The 14999-nt window shown below is 40.6% G+C and overlaps 1 protein-coding gene across 8 annotated transcripts in view; it reads left to right on the plus strand.

Moving 5' to 3' along the window:
* The first annotated feature begins 247 nt into the window (after positions 1-247).
* RAD52 (RAD52 homolog, DNA repair protein) overlaps positions 248-14999 on the plus strand; it is a 32872-nt gene continuing 18120 nt past the window's right edge. The window contains exons 1-7 of one of the 8 annotated variants that reach the window (XM_081127952.1): positions 248-290; positions 10118-10219; positions 11327-11428; positions 12014-12107; positions 12275-12342; positions 13811-13929; positions 14848-14923. In XM_081127952.1, coding sequence (XP_080984078.1) covers positions 10136-10219; positions 11327-11428; positions 12014-12107; positions 12275-12342; positions 13811-13929; positions 14848-14923 — 543 coding nt within the window. In that variant the 5' untranslated portion in view covers positions 248-290; positions 10118-10135. Of the gene's footprint in view, positions 295-819; positions 872-1685; positions 1808-5877; positions 5958-7989; positions 8060-10117; positions 10220-11326; positions 11429-12013; positions 12108-12274; positions 12343-13810; positions 13930-14847; positions 14924-14999 lie in introns of those variants that run through there. The other 7 variants (XM_081127950.1, XM_081127954.1, XM_081127951.1 and 4 more) reach the window with 7 other exon arrangements.

The following is a 14999-nucleotide window of genomic DNA, read 5'->3' on the forward strand; positions in this document are numbered from 1 at the left end:
CGGAGGAGGGGGAGAGGGTGGCTCAGAACGTAGAGATCAGCGACGCGCTTCCAGCTTGCTTTACGGCTTTCGGCAGATTGCTTTGCGGTTCTTCTCCCGTTCCGATTTGATTTACAGCCCCTCCTCCTGTCCTTCCTGCGTCCTCCCCCGGATCGCTCTCGACTTAGACCTCCTTCCCAGAGGCCCCTTGCGCTGCCTTCCCAGTCTCCTCTGCGCGGCTCTATCTAAACTTCCTTCCCCTCTTCCTTAGCCTAGACCGAGCTCCCTGCGTGCACCGCGCGCTGCCCGAGGCGCGTAAGTTGGGAGGGAGGGCGCGCAGCGGGGTGGTTCTGGCTGGGCCTGTGGGCCGGGGCGGGCCAGGTGCCGAGTAGAGCCCCAGAATGGCGGCTGGGCCCGTCCTGCGGGCCCCAGCGTACTCATCCTGAGTCCAGAGGCCTGTAGTAACTCACAGCAGGGGTTCAGGATCACGGCTTCCCGCGCTCGGTCGGACGGGAGTACCGGGGACTTGCACCAACTCTGGCAGCGCAAAGCCCAGGACCCGCCGCGCGAGGAAGGCAGCCCCTTAGCGGGGGCGGGCGCGGGGCGGGCGCGGGGCGGGCGCGGGGCGGGCGCGGGGCGGGCGCGGGGCGGGCGCGGGGCGGGCGCGGGGCGGGCGCCAGGCCGCTCAATGCTGCTTGTTAGCCGGAGTGAGGGGTGCTGAAGTTTGTGTCAATGGCCGGGCGGAGTTGAAAGGAGTGGCTGCGGCTTGGAAAGAATTTGACGCTCAGTTTAGCCGTGTATTCAGCCCTTTAGGCCTGTTTTTTAAAAATTGAGATACAACTCATCTACGATTAAATGTATCCTTTTAAAGTGGACAATTCAGTGGTTTTTAGTATATTCGTAAGTTTATGCAACCACCATTGTCTAATTCCAGAACGTTTTCGTCACCCTAAAAGGAAACCTGGAGCTCAACAGCAGGCACTTCTCATTACCAGCTACCCCAGCCCCACTAATCTTTTTGTCTCTACGAATTGGCCAGTTCTAGATATTTCACATAAGTGGAGTCACAATATTTGTCCTTTGTGTCTGGTTTATTTCACTTAGCATTATGTTGTCAGGGATCATCTGTGTTGTAGCATGTGTCAATACTTCACTCCTTTCTATGGCTGAATAATATGAATAATAACCAGGTGTAGGAATATACCACATTTTGTTTCTCTATTAGTTTATGGGCATTTGGGTTCCCCCCACTTTTTGGCTTCGTAGACCTTAAGGTCTGTTCCTGCACTGAACTCTGCATCTGAGGTGCAAACATTTTAAAACTAAATTTAATTCTGGGAGTGGGTCAAGTATTTCAGTGACCTCAGTTTAGGAAAGTTTTTCTTTTTAAAGTGTTCTCAGTTCACCACTGGTTAAACAATTAATTGTAGTGGTAATAAGCAGAGAAATGTTTGTGTGCAGTTCTCATCAGAAATGCTGCTGTGTAATGTATGTCAGAACCTGTTATCTTGTGTGTGGAGGAACTGGGTGTAGTTGGAGATGAGTATATGGAAATGTAACCCAGATAGCTGTGGGAGAGTGGTTTTACTTTAAAGAAACCCACAGTTGCTCTTTTACTTGTCAAGTCTGTATTTACGAATTTATCTACTCAGTAAGATTTCTTTCGAATCCTAAATCCCAAATCAATACTCAGGGCACTTTTGCAGATGTGCAGAATTCCGAAAAATTTCAGTTGCTCCATGTGAATGTGCCCAGTTGAAGTTAAACCAGGCGATGCTCTGCCTTCTTGTTTCGACTTTCATACTGGAAATGAGAGTCCTTGTTGCAGGTATATTTAGTGGCAAGTGTTTGCTGTTGTTTTCACATTTTGTGCTTTTTGTTGGTGATTTCACTGTGTGGAAAGGCCTCCAAGCATATTGCTAAAGTGCTGCCTTGTTTAAATGCAAGAAGGCTGTGATGTGCCTTACAAAGACAAGCTTCTTTTAGATAAACTTTGTTCAGCAATGAATTCACTGTTAATGAATCAATAATGTATAAAGGTGTCTTTAAACAGAAACATACATAGAACAAGGTTATGTATTGACTGGTTGGTGAAAATGTCTCCAGAGGCTTGCAGGAGCCTAACCCTGTATTTCTCTTAGGAGCAAAGCTTCAATATTTGATAATTCAACGTTCATGGTGACTTTACAGAACATAACTACCGTGAATAATGAGAATTGACTGTATAACCAATTTAAATATTCAAAGGCAGAAAGCCTAGTGTGGATTTTTTTTTCTTTTTTTGGTTAATCCTCACCAGAGGATATTTTTTCCATTGTTTTTCAGAGAGAGTGGAAGAGAGGGAGGGAAGAAGGGGGGGGGGGGGAGAGGGAGAAAGAGAGAGAGAGAAAGAGAAACATCAACGTGAGACACATCCATTGGTTGCCTCCCGCACATGCCTTGACTAACTGGTGGTGGGAGCAAATCTCAACCCAGGTACGTGCCCTTGACCAGGAATGGAACCCTCCTCTACCCTTCTTTGCGTGGGCCAACACTCTAACCACTGAGCAACGCGGGCCAGGGCTAGTGGATATTTTTTAATCTCTGTAACTTTTAACATTTTTTCCACTTAGGGTATTCCCTTTTAATACCATACAGGCAGTTTTTAAGTGGAGAGAAGCTAAAATAAAGCTAAACTGCACTTTATACTATGTGCTGCTTAGGACACGTTAAGTGCTGGAGATTCAGTAGTTAGTATATGGCCCCTGTGTTCTTGAATGCCTGAGTTAGGATTACGTGTGATATGCGATCTGACATGTGTCTAAAATGCTCTGGGAGCACAGGATTAATTCTATTTAGAGTGTAGTGAGGAGATGAGATCTAGTTCCTTTTTTTTACTTAACGTTTTTTTCTACTCTTGTTAATTTTTTTTGTATGACAAATTATAGCAACATGTACATAAATGAAGAAAACCCTTGCTATCCAATCCTGCTGTTCTTGATCTTCACCCATCACTGAGTCCTGTCAGTTCTGCCTCTGGTAGTGCATATCCAGAGTCCATCCTTTCTCTACGTTTCTTTGATCTTTGAGACTTTATCATTTCCTTTCTGGACAGTTGTAACATAGACTCCTAACTGATCTCTCCCTCAGTTATTCACTGTTGACAACTTTCTAATGCATAAATACCGTTTTCAGCTTAAAATTTCCATTGCTTCCCCATCGTTTACAAACTAAAGTTCTAAACTTTTAAAGATGGCTTTTATTACCCTTGAAGATTTTCTCTTTATTTTTGTTTTTTAGCAGTTTTTCTATGATGTGTTTAGGTATGATTATCTTTGTATTTATTCTGCTTTGAGGTTTGCCGAGCTTCGTAAATGTATACATTTATTTCTGTCACCCAACTTGGGAAATTTCAAGCCATTATTTTTAAAAATATTGCCCCCCATTCTTTTTAACCGCTATTTTGGGACCTCAGATGTTTGCATGCTAGCCATTTTGATATTATCCCACAGAACTCTGAAGCTCTCTAATTATTTTTAGAGTCTTCACTGACTCTTTTTTATGTCTAATTTTGCATTTTGTGAACAGAATTGACAGTTGGGATGACATATGAGATTCTTGGTTCAAGGGTAGTTTCTATTGCTTTGTGAGTGTAGTGAGTAGCCTTTTTATCAGAAGACTTTTGGGGGGAGATGGTTGTATGTCCTTCGACTTTTAAATTTCCTCTTGCATTATAGGATCCTGTATTTTCCCTTTTTTCCCCTTCACAGAACAGTTTCACAGGGCATCTTGCCTTCCTTTCAACTTCTTTTCCTGAGAAACATTGACTTTCCAGGCTACTGCCCCATGCAGTCTGGCAGACTACACTGATCTACCAGAACGCTTTGTCAGTATCTTCATACTTAGTGTGGGTTTTCTTTTTCCAGGAGTGGTTTTAGTTCCACTTAGGCCCTCCATCGTCCTTTTCTCTCTTCTATGCATTTTCCTTCCCATCTGGTGCCCCACCTTGCTCTCCTTAAAGAGTTGGGATGAGAGAAATCTCTCCACCAGAAAAGCTATAAAGGACATTAACGGGGACAGTGAGGAAGTCTGATGATGGATTGCGTAATAGATGCAGAAATTGATGTTTACTTTTTCTACCTCCGGGCTAGATGAGGCATGTAGTAGTTTCAGTCTTCTAATTATGTTAGAAGATACGGGATATTTGTGGTTTTATTTTTTCTTCTGTTCGTCTGTAATAGTTTTTGGAGGATGTATTGGGATATTTGGATTTATGTAGCTGCATTAACCTTGACTATTAGGAGGTGTTTCCTAAAATTTTATTTTGGAAAATTTGAAGCTTTCAGGAAAGTTATACAATAAATACCTGTATACACTAGATTAATAAATTTGTTACTTTGTTTTATCTTTTTCTCTTCCTCTCTTCACACGTGTGCACACACAGTCACATTTTATTAGTTGAATGATTTGAAAGTTGCAGAAAACATGCCATTTTTTTCTAATACTTTATCATATATCTCCTACATAACCAGGATATAATTATCACACTCAAGAGGTTTAACAATAATAAAAGACCAGCATCTGTTAATGCAGTCTATCATCAGACTTCCCCATTGTCCCCCTAATGTCCTTTATAGCTTTTTTTCCTGATCTAAAATCCTATCAAGGACCACACAGTGCATTTTAGTTGTCATGTTTCTTTAGTCTTTAATCTGGAAGACTTTACTAGACTTTCTGTTTTACTTTGTTTTGTTTTTTGAGACATTGACACTTTTGAAGAGTCCAGGCCTTGTAGATTTGAGCTTGTCTGATTATTTCCTCATGATCAGTCGTGAGTAGATTGGTACAATACTACCTAAGTGATACTGTGACCTTCACAGTGCATCTTTCAGAAAGCACATGGCTGCCCAGCCAGCATAGTTCAGCGGTTGAACATCGACCTATAATCTAGGAGATCGAGATTTGATTCCCAGTCAGGGCACATGCCGGGGTTGCCAGCTTGATCCCCTGTAGGGGGCATGCAGGAGGCAGCTGATCAATGACTCTCTCATCACTGATGTTGCTATTTCTCTCTCCCTCTCCCTTCCTCTCTCTGAAATCAATAAAAACATATTAAAAAAAATAAAAGAAAGCACATGGTGTGACTGTTATTGGTGACATGTTTAATTACTTGGTTAAGGTGGTTTTCTGCCAGATTTCTCCATTGTAAAGGTATCTTTTGCCACCTATCCCCCACTCCCCGAATTTTTCCCCCAAGTGCAAGTAGTTTATTTGGGAGATGACCCTAGGACATACTGGTAGAGGAGAAGAGAGGTGAGATGGGAAGGAAAAGTCATTCCACAAAGGTACACTGTCAAGCCAGTTACCACTGGTGGGCAACCAAACCCGATTTCACTGGGGAACTCTGGAGCCAGTGCAGAACTATGCTTATTGTTATCTCACAGAATGGGTAAGAAATCTAGAGTCTTTACCCACCAACTCCTGTCAGTCAATGTTTGAGGCTGCTTCCAGGGGCTTCCATTCTCTGGTGCTTCCAGCTTACCATTAACAGGTACAAAATGGGCCCTGGATGCCAAAGGAAGCCTTCAGGTAAAGAGGTGCACATGTTGGCATTTGGAAGTTAGGCCAGGGTGCCCTATTGTGGTAGGAGCTGAAGAGATAATTGGCAGAGCATTCATAGTGTCTGCTATACCTGTGTACTCCAGAATCTGGAGCTTGAGGCAAAAGCTTACATGCTATTATGTTTTCAGGAAGTGCAATTCCAGGAAGCAGAAGTGAGGAAAAGTGGCATTGAGGAGAGAAGGAAAAGTCAGTTCAGGGGTACATTTCCAAGCTGGCCACCCCTTGGTAACAAGTACAACTGATTGCTTGATTTCCTAAAGCTGTCTCCCAGGAGGAGGGGTAAAGTACTGCATCCCAGGACAATCTACCCAAAGGAAGGAAGGAAGAAGATTTGCCCTTCAGCTTCTGTATCTCATTGATAAAAGCTTTGCCCCATGGTACATTTACTCCCTCAAATTTTCAGATTGTGCATGTGTGGGCATTAGGTGGGTCCCACAGATTCTCACACCTCAAAGCCAAGGGGGAAGCCAAGAGTGAGAGGTAAGAGGCATCCAGCATGAGCAAGAAGTAAGGGAACATGGGTTGTGCCTGTGTGCAGTTGGTTAGAACCCACACATACATGGCCTGCCTAATTATCTGGGATGAAAATAAGTAATCAGGGACCTCAGACAGGTGAGGCCGAGAAGACTTGAGATGCTGCTGTATAAAATATGCCTGATATATTTGGATTCTACTTTTTAACAAATATACATACATGTGAAACACATACACAAACACTTATTTAAAAAAGATAACAGCTATCTCTTGCTGGTGAGGATCTAGCCAAATTTTATTTCCATCCATATATACACAACACAAGGTGTCCCCCAAAAATGTATATGCTCTTTGAAAGATGATAAAGTCAGTGTTTATTAACATACAATTTTCAAAATTTAAAAGAACCCACAGAAGTGAACAATTTTTGTCAATGCCTGTTTTCAAACTGATGACTGTTCTGGTCCAGGCACTGCTGATAATGTGAAGCAATGGAATTGCAAACATCAAGAATCATTTCATTTGGTATTTGCTCTCAATTCGTCCACTGTTGCCGATTTTGTACCTTAAACTTTATGTATCCCCATAAAAAAAGTCTAGTGGCACTTTAGGATAAATTTTCTTTCTTCAAAGCTCAGCCTGGCTTCAAGCATTATTTCAAATCAGTTAAACCTGAAAAGGAATGAAAATGTAAGTGAGTTATCAGCTGTTAAAGTGTGTATACATTTTTTGGATTATTAACCCTCACAAGAGGATATGATTTTATTGATTTTCTTTTTTAGAGAGAGAAGAAGGGGAAGAGAGGGAGAGAGAGAGAAACATCGACGTGAAGGAAACATTGGTTGCCTTTCGTGTGTACCCCGACCAGGGATTGAATCTGCAACCTAGGAATGCGCCCTGACTGGGAATTGTTTTTATTGATTTTTAGAGAGGAAGGGACAGAGAGAGGAACATTGATCAGTTGCCTCTCGTATGCACTCCAACTAGGTATCGAACCCACAACCCAGATATGTGCTCTGACTGGGAATCCAACCCACAGCCTTTTGGTGTATGGAATGATGCTCCAGTCAACTGAGCCACCTGGCCAAAGCAAGATGTTTTAATTTTATAATAGGAAAATAGTTGTAAAACATTTAGAAAGGAAGGCAGAGCAGTAAGCAGTTTTTCAAAGCAGAAACTAGGAAAAGTGATTTCATGTGTTATGGGCAGAGATAAGGATTGTCCAACAAAAGGTTGAATCTTACGATACTGTTTAGAGAAGTAGCAACAAGTTGCTTTTTAAATGTGAGAAGCGTAACTCTTGCCTAATTAGTTTCTAAAGAATTAAAAAAATACTTTGTCTAATTTCACTCATTCCCTCATCTATTCATTTAATTACTACCCCCCTACTATAAGTAAGGTACTGTGCTAGTCACTGGGGGTGCCAAAATGAATCAAGAGGAATCCTCCACCTTCTGGGAGCTCACACTGGAGTCGGGCAAAAATGTATGTGGCAGAGACAGTACTCGCTAAATGTTCAAATGCTTTCTTACATTTCCCAGCCTCCATTGCAATTAAGTTGGGGCGATGCGACAAGTTCTGTCCACTTCTGTCCTACGGCAGCTATGACCTGGTGTGACTCCTTCAACTCTCTCTGCTCCTTCCACTATGACCTAGGAGGTTGCATGTGCTACGTGACACAACTACAACATAGATAAGGCCACCAGACTGCGTTAGATCTTGTATGGGTTGAGATATAAACCTTTATTGTATTAAGCTATTTTTTAGTGGTAAAATGTACATAAAATTTATTTAACCATTTTTAAGCATGCAATTCAGCGGCATTAAGCCCATTCACAATGTATATACGCGTTTGTTTTAACAATCAGGTGCTCATTTGGGACTTTGCGAATATCCTGTTCCCCCACAACTTTTAGCATCTAATGACAAGTCTTGCTGGATGTTGCTGTTACCACATCATTTTAATATGATAAATTTATGAAGTTGATCTTATTCATACTCACAAGTGAGGAAATTTAGGCACAGAGAGGTTAAGTAATTATCCAATTTAAGTAAGTTGATAGAACTGGATATTGAACCACATCTGACTGGAACGTTCAAAGCATGCTTTATAGCAGGGGTTGGCACACCATGGCCCGTGGGTCAAATCTGCCACCTCTTTTTATAATAAAATTTTATTGAGACACAACCATGCCCAATCTTTACATATTGTCTGTGACGACACTCATGCTAAAATGCCAAAGTCGAGTAGTTGTGACAGACCAGGTAGCCTGCAATACCTAAAATATTTACTGGTTGGCCCTTTACAGAAAAAGTTTGCTGACTCCTGCTTTATAGAATAGGTATTTACATTTTTAATTTTTGTTTTTATTAAAATAATACATGCACATGTTTGAAAATCAAATAGTGCTAAAAGCTTTATTTTGTAAAAGGAGTTTCCTGCTGTACTCTACTCCCCGTCACCACTCCTCAGACAAATATGTTGCATTCTTTTAACTATTTTTTCTGGCCTTTACAGTTACATTCTAAATAATATCCTTATTCCATTATTTCTTGATGTATCAATTTTAGATTCTAATTATTAACCTAGTTTAGGCCGCTATCCTACTTTTTAGTGCTATCTTATAAATAAACTTATTCTTGGCTGAAATAAAATGTTTTATGATCATTTAGTTGTCTGCAGTTTCTTCCTAATGTACATAAGAAAATTAACATGAATTTAGCAATAACATTTATATAGTACTTTATATGTGCTAGGCACTATTCTAATGCAGTTTAATGCAGTAAATAAAGATTAAATGAATCTTTACAGTCCTATTATTATCTCTATTTTCTACATGAGAAAACATTTATGCCCTGCTGGGCGTGGCTCAGCGGTTAAGCGTCGACCTAGGATCCAGGCGATCAGGGTTCGATTCCCGGTCAGGACACATGCCTGGGTTGCGGGCTGCAGCCGATCGATGACTCTCTCATCATCGATGTTTCTAGCTCTCCCTCTCCTTTCCTCTCTCTGAAATCAATAAAGATATATTTAAAAAAAAAGAAAAAGAAAACATTTAGAGAGATTATGTGATTTTTTTTCTCCTTGGTCAAGCACCTAGTGGTTGATAGAGGCAGAAACTGACATTTAGAACTTGAGCTCTTAAACATTATATTAAAATGCCATGTGCAGAATCATTACTTTTTTACATTGATAGATTTGTAGTTCTGTTAGCAAATCTGAAGATTTATAACATCAATTTGCTGAGGCAGCAACTTTGAATCTGATTTGAGACAGGTGTGGGAATAGGTAAGTAAGCGGGTCAGCCAGTTGCAGGTGCTTTTCTGAGAGTAATTCTATTTTTGAGTGGATTATAAATTTGCACAGCCTCAGTCTAATCTACTGTCTCTCAAACTTGAGCTTGCATCAAAATCACCTGTTAGGCTTGGTAAAAGCACTCATTCCTGGGCCTCACATCTACTTTCTGATTCAGTAGGTCTGGCGTGGGGCCTGAGATTTCACATTTCTAACAAGTTCCAGGTGAAGCTGATGCTGCACGGGACCAAACTGGGCTAATGCTCTAGGAGTCTTCTGTGTTACCTTCTCTTGCTCTTTAATTGTTTCATGTCTATTAGCCTTCTCCCGCCAGCTAGCTTGTTAGCTCCTGGCAAACAGTTCAGTTACTGTGGCCAGGGTCATGTTACACACGTAGCAGGTAGCAATAAGTTGACTGCTCTCCCTTAGAGTGTTTTTGTAATTTTTACTTTTTCATTTATAAACATTATAATTGTAATATGTAATTATAATACACTCTTATTATAAAAATCAGCTTTAGTAGCACTATCATCTTAGCAAAAATTTAGCAGAAAAGTAGAAGAGCCCCTAAGGGATTTTCAGGGGATGTGAGAGTGGAGCTAAGCACTGAGGAACTTAGTCCTTGATTGGGGCAGTGTTTAGAAGTATGTAAATAAAGGGAACTTGTAGGTTATTGCCTGTGGATGTTTTATCTGATTTTTAGTAGGATTCTTGCCTTTTGACTTTAGCATTCTTTGAGATTTTTTTTTAAATCTTCTGTTTATATAGAGGTCCACCAGAATCGACATGTCTGGGACTGAGGAAGCAATTCTTGGAGGCCGTGACAGCCATCCTTCTGCTGGTGGCAACTCTGTATTATGCTTTGGACAGGTAACGGTTTGGGTTCTTCACACCTGCAAAGAGTGAGGTTAAGTGAAAAAGGCATGAAGAAGCAGTTTGTAGAGCACCATCAGGTACATGTGTAGAAGCTATTTATCATTATTAGTTTTTCCTTTAGATGCATTATATGGGAGCCTTTGATGAACTCAGGGCATTTTGGAACTTTAGCATCAAAAGACTAATAATAGTTCTGGGGATTATGTTTAGCTTTAAATTTTATTTAGTTTTTGAATAGATTACATATTCATATGATATAACATTCAAAATGAAATGATTATATGTGAACAGTTTTGCTATTTCCCTACCACGCCTACCCACGTTTCACCCATTTCTCTTTTTTGGAGGCATCCAAAGTTTCTGGTGTCATTGTATGTAGAAATATCCTGTGCATGTAAAAGAGATTCTTGCCTTGTCCACCCAAATTCTGTATCTTTACCAGAGATCTGTTTGTATTTATTTCATCTGAATGGGGCAAAGGGGAAACAACCAAGGGGACAAAAATCCAAACAACTATTTATCTGTGTAGGATGGGATATTGCTCAATTGAAGAAGAGGCACACAACTTTGGAAAAGACAGTGGAAGGAAGACTCCCTGTCATGTTTTCTCTCCTCTTCTCCTTTGCCTGCGTAAATGTCATATGTAGACTCAGAAGTGGGAATTTTTAGTTTCCAATTCTGGCTTGAGGAAGTTTTGTAGGGATGGTAGTAACATCGAAGGTAGTGGTTCTCAAAATGTGGTTCAGTGACCCCTGGGGATCCACGAGACCTTTTCAAAGTCCGTGAGGTCAAAATTATTTTCATAATAATACTAAACTACTACTTGCTTTTTTCACTCTCATTCTCTCATGAGTGACAGTGTTTTCCGGAGACTGCATAGCATATAGTGATATCATTGCTCTGATGGCTAGTGGAATGTGTATTTTTAAAGTCTCTCAGTTTTAATTCCTCATATTGGTAGATAAAGCTCACATAAACAAAAGCTCTTAGGGTCTACAATACTTTTTAAGAGTGTAAAAGAGTGTGGAGACCAAAAAGTTGGAGACTTGCTGACGTAAAGACTGTTGAAAATGTGAATTTAATTTTCTTTCTGGATTGTAGTACCAGTACACAGCAGAGGAGTACCAGGCCATCCAGATTGCTCTGAGGCAGAGGCTGGGCCCAGAATACATAAGTAGCCGCATGGCTGGGGGAGGCCAGAAGGTAGGAGAGTTCTATAACTGAACCAGTGGGTGCCCATATGGCTGACTTCTCAGATGATCGTGCCAACTCCCACTCTGGGTCCTCATGGTTCAGAATGTCTCTTGTTCACTGTTAGCGATGTTTCCTGGTATTTTCGGGAGGGGATGGCTTCTGGCCTTCATTGTCATCAGAAGTCACCCAAGAATTATCTTGAGACTGATATACCTGTTATCATAGGATTTTTACGCAATCCTTTAAAAATATGTCTCTTGCCATTTGTTCCTAATTTTAACCACTCTGTATGTTTTTGGTCTTCTGTAACATGTCAGCCTGAGACGTGTACTTTTTTGGAAACTGAGTTTTGGAAACTGCTAGGCAAATGAATATATTTACCCTTGAGTCTAATCCCTCCAGACAGAGCATTCATTCTAACTGGCTCCTTCACAAAGGAACTTTGAAATAAGTTCACTTAAAATTTACCTGGAACTTTTAAGGGCAGTTTTGCCAGAAAAGCCTGGTAAGGAGTAAATGAAGTAAATTTTGATCTACATATAAGTACGGTAAGAAATTTTAACAAGCTTTTTTTTTTCTTTAATTTTTTTCCAGGTGTGTTACATTGAAGGTCACAGGGTAATTAATCTGGCCAATGAGATGTTTGGTTACAATGGCTGGGCACATTCTATCACACAGCAGAATGTGGGTAAGCAGTGGCGGCCTCTTCATTTCCCTTACTTGGCGTCGTCTAATTTCTGATTAGAGTATTTTGTGGGTGAGGATGCTGGGTAGGTGTATTTGGTCGCCAGCAGGGAGAATCTGTGTGAAGCACAGGGATCCGTATCTTCTCCTGGTTTTCTTTCCCACTCCTAGATTTTGTTGACTTTAACAACGGCAAGTTCTACGTGGGAGTCTGTGCATTTGTGCGAGTCCAGTTGAAGGTGAGGGTGAGGAAATAGACTTGCTGCCTCCAAGGCTGGGGGGGCGGGTAGAGAGAATGAGCAGGTGCAGGGGCTCTGGGCTGTGGCCCAGCCCGGCTGCAGAATGGGCCCCGGGGCTGGGTCTCAGCCAGTGTTCCTGAGGATGGTGGTGTTCAAACATTTTTCCCCATGTGGCCCCTAAAAGAATTTTGAAAAAATGTCTCTGAACATTTTTAAGTTGACACTTAAAAGTTTTCACCATAGATATAAATAGTTGCTAGAGTTTATTTTTAGGCATATTGTAAAATTTGACATTCTAAAATAAGTCTGTTATATCTTTTTATAATGTACCAAATGATTCTGAATATTATAGAAGATTAAGCACTGTCATCCATTTAAAAAAATACATGAGCAAGCTATTCTTTTACTTTTAAGCAAGCTATTATTTAATCATAAGAAATTTTACATTATTTCTTCTTGAACTCATATTTCCATTCTATTTCTCCACTGGCTTTTATCCTAATATTTATCATTGAAACATTTTTTTAATAATAACTTTATCATACTTCTCTGCCTCTCTGTGTGTGTGTGTGTATAAAATTAAAATTTTTTTGGTAAATTTCCAGTGATCTGAAGGCTCTAAATAATAAAAAATTTCTTCTGGATTGAGCTATTGGTACAGGTAGTATTAGCATACAATTGATCAGTCAATTGTTTTTATGTGAAGAGACAACATAATGCCTTCAGAATTTTTATAATTAATAAAAATAAAATTTTATGGAAAATGCATTTCTTAATGACATGGATGAAGCTGTTTTCCCCCCCCCCAATTCGTTTATGTATCCATAATTTAATATTACTTATTCCTAGAAAAAACATTCAGCATTAATTCTATTCTGACTTTTATTTTTAAAAATAGTACTGAAAAACCTTATTCACATAAATAAACTGGGAATAGAAAGAGTTTTGCTATAGTGTCATTCATTACTTTGAATGCTTTCGGTGTTATATTTCAAAAATCAGAGTGCTATCAGAAATTATATTCAGTTCTCTATATGCTAACAACTCAGTCTTCTACCTTCACTGTTGGTGAAAGCCAAGAAGTGGATGCCACGTGACTTGTGAAAGGATTTGCTGCCCAATCATTAGAGTCTGTTAAATACAGTATTTAAAATTGTACTTTTGTTTGGTGTCCCAGAGGTTTTTATACCTCTGGGGAGTGTGCCTTAGTGAGATTTGGGGTGGGTTGGATATGTGGTTTTTCATGTAAAAGAGGAAGTGGGAAAGGAGAATCGTCTTGACCACAGCCGCATTTTCAAGCAGATCAGGTCTAGGAAATAGTACTGGAAATTGATTCTCTTAAACTCTGCCCATGTGCTGTTGAGCAGGGCCCTGGCTTGTATGTGCCCTGCTTGAGGAAAAGAAGAGCTGTAGAACCAGAGATACCGCTGTAGCTTTTCACGTTAGACTTTGAACTTTCTGCCTCCAGGATGGTTCGTATCATGAAGATGTGGGCTATGGTGTTAGTGAGGGCCTCAAGTCCAAAGCCTTGTCTTTGGAGAAGGCAAGGAAGGAGGCAGTGACAGATGGGCTGAAGCGAGCGCTGAGGTAAGCCAAAAGGGTTGGAGTCTAATCCGCTTCATTTCAGTGCCTGTTTCAAAGCAGTTTTGATTTTTTGGGGAAAAGGCAATATATTTACATTGTCCAAAAATCAAAATACTTAAGTCTCACTCCCTGTCTGTCTTGCTTTCCTACTCTCTCTCCTATTTTCCTAGTGCTGCTTTATGCTTAAGTCTCCACCTTGGGGAATAAGTGGTAGATTACTGTGTTCTCTGTTCTGTGCTTGGTCTTGCACTCGCTTCTCCTCTACCCAGTAATGTATTTGGGGACCTTTCCACATGAGTACACAGATAGCGTCTTCATTCTCTTTAACACATCTAAACACTCCTTCATTGTGTATATGTCATTTAACTTAGTTACGGAGAGCAGGGTTATTAACCTTTCTGGGTCATAGATGCCTTTGAGATTTGAAGTGAATTGGATCATCAGAAAAGTACATGTATAAACATGCACTAAAAATTTGCAGTACCATGGCCTGTAAGGGAGTGGGTATATCCCAAGTAAAGACCTTTAGTTATGGAGGATTGAGCCCCTGTGTGTGTGGCCCATTATTGGGGAATGGGAGCAGTCCAGGGGGATGGGGAGGGGGGGCGGAGATCTCTGCTCTGAAATTTGCATCCATGTCAGGAGGTAGCTAGTGGGGTTTTGTGAATGGTTTCTGAGTCTTCATATTCATTGCCTCATTGAGGACAGGGATTAGTGACTGTTATGGCCACTGCTGTAGTTTCACAACATAACACTGTGCAGGGACATGGCAGATGCTCAATAACCACTTTTAAAGGCATATTAGGGCCCATTTTCTCTGCTGCCCTTGAGAAGCAGCTTGCACAGAGTTGTAACTCTATTCTCTGATATTTACATATAACAGTTCTCAACCCTGTTTCCCTTTTTATTTCTTACCCTTAGAAGCTTTGGGAATGCACTTGGAAATTGTATTCTGGACAAAGACTATCTGAGGTCACTAAATAAGCTTCCACGCCAGGTATGTTAGAAATGGATGAATGGAATGTATTGCAGTAAAGACATAACTGATTCTCTTTTGTCATGGGTTGAGTATT

The sequence above is a fragment of the Miniopterus schreibersii genome (genome assembly GCF_964146895.1).
Source record: "Miniopterus schreibersii genome assembly, chromosome: 2".
Taxonomy (NCBI): domain Eukaryota; kingdom Metazoa; phylum Chordata; class Mammalia; order Chiroptera; family Miniopteridae; genus Miniopterus; species Miniopterus schreibersii.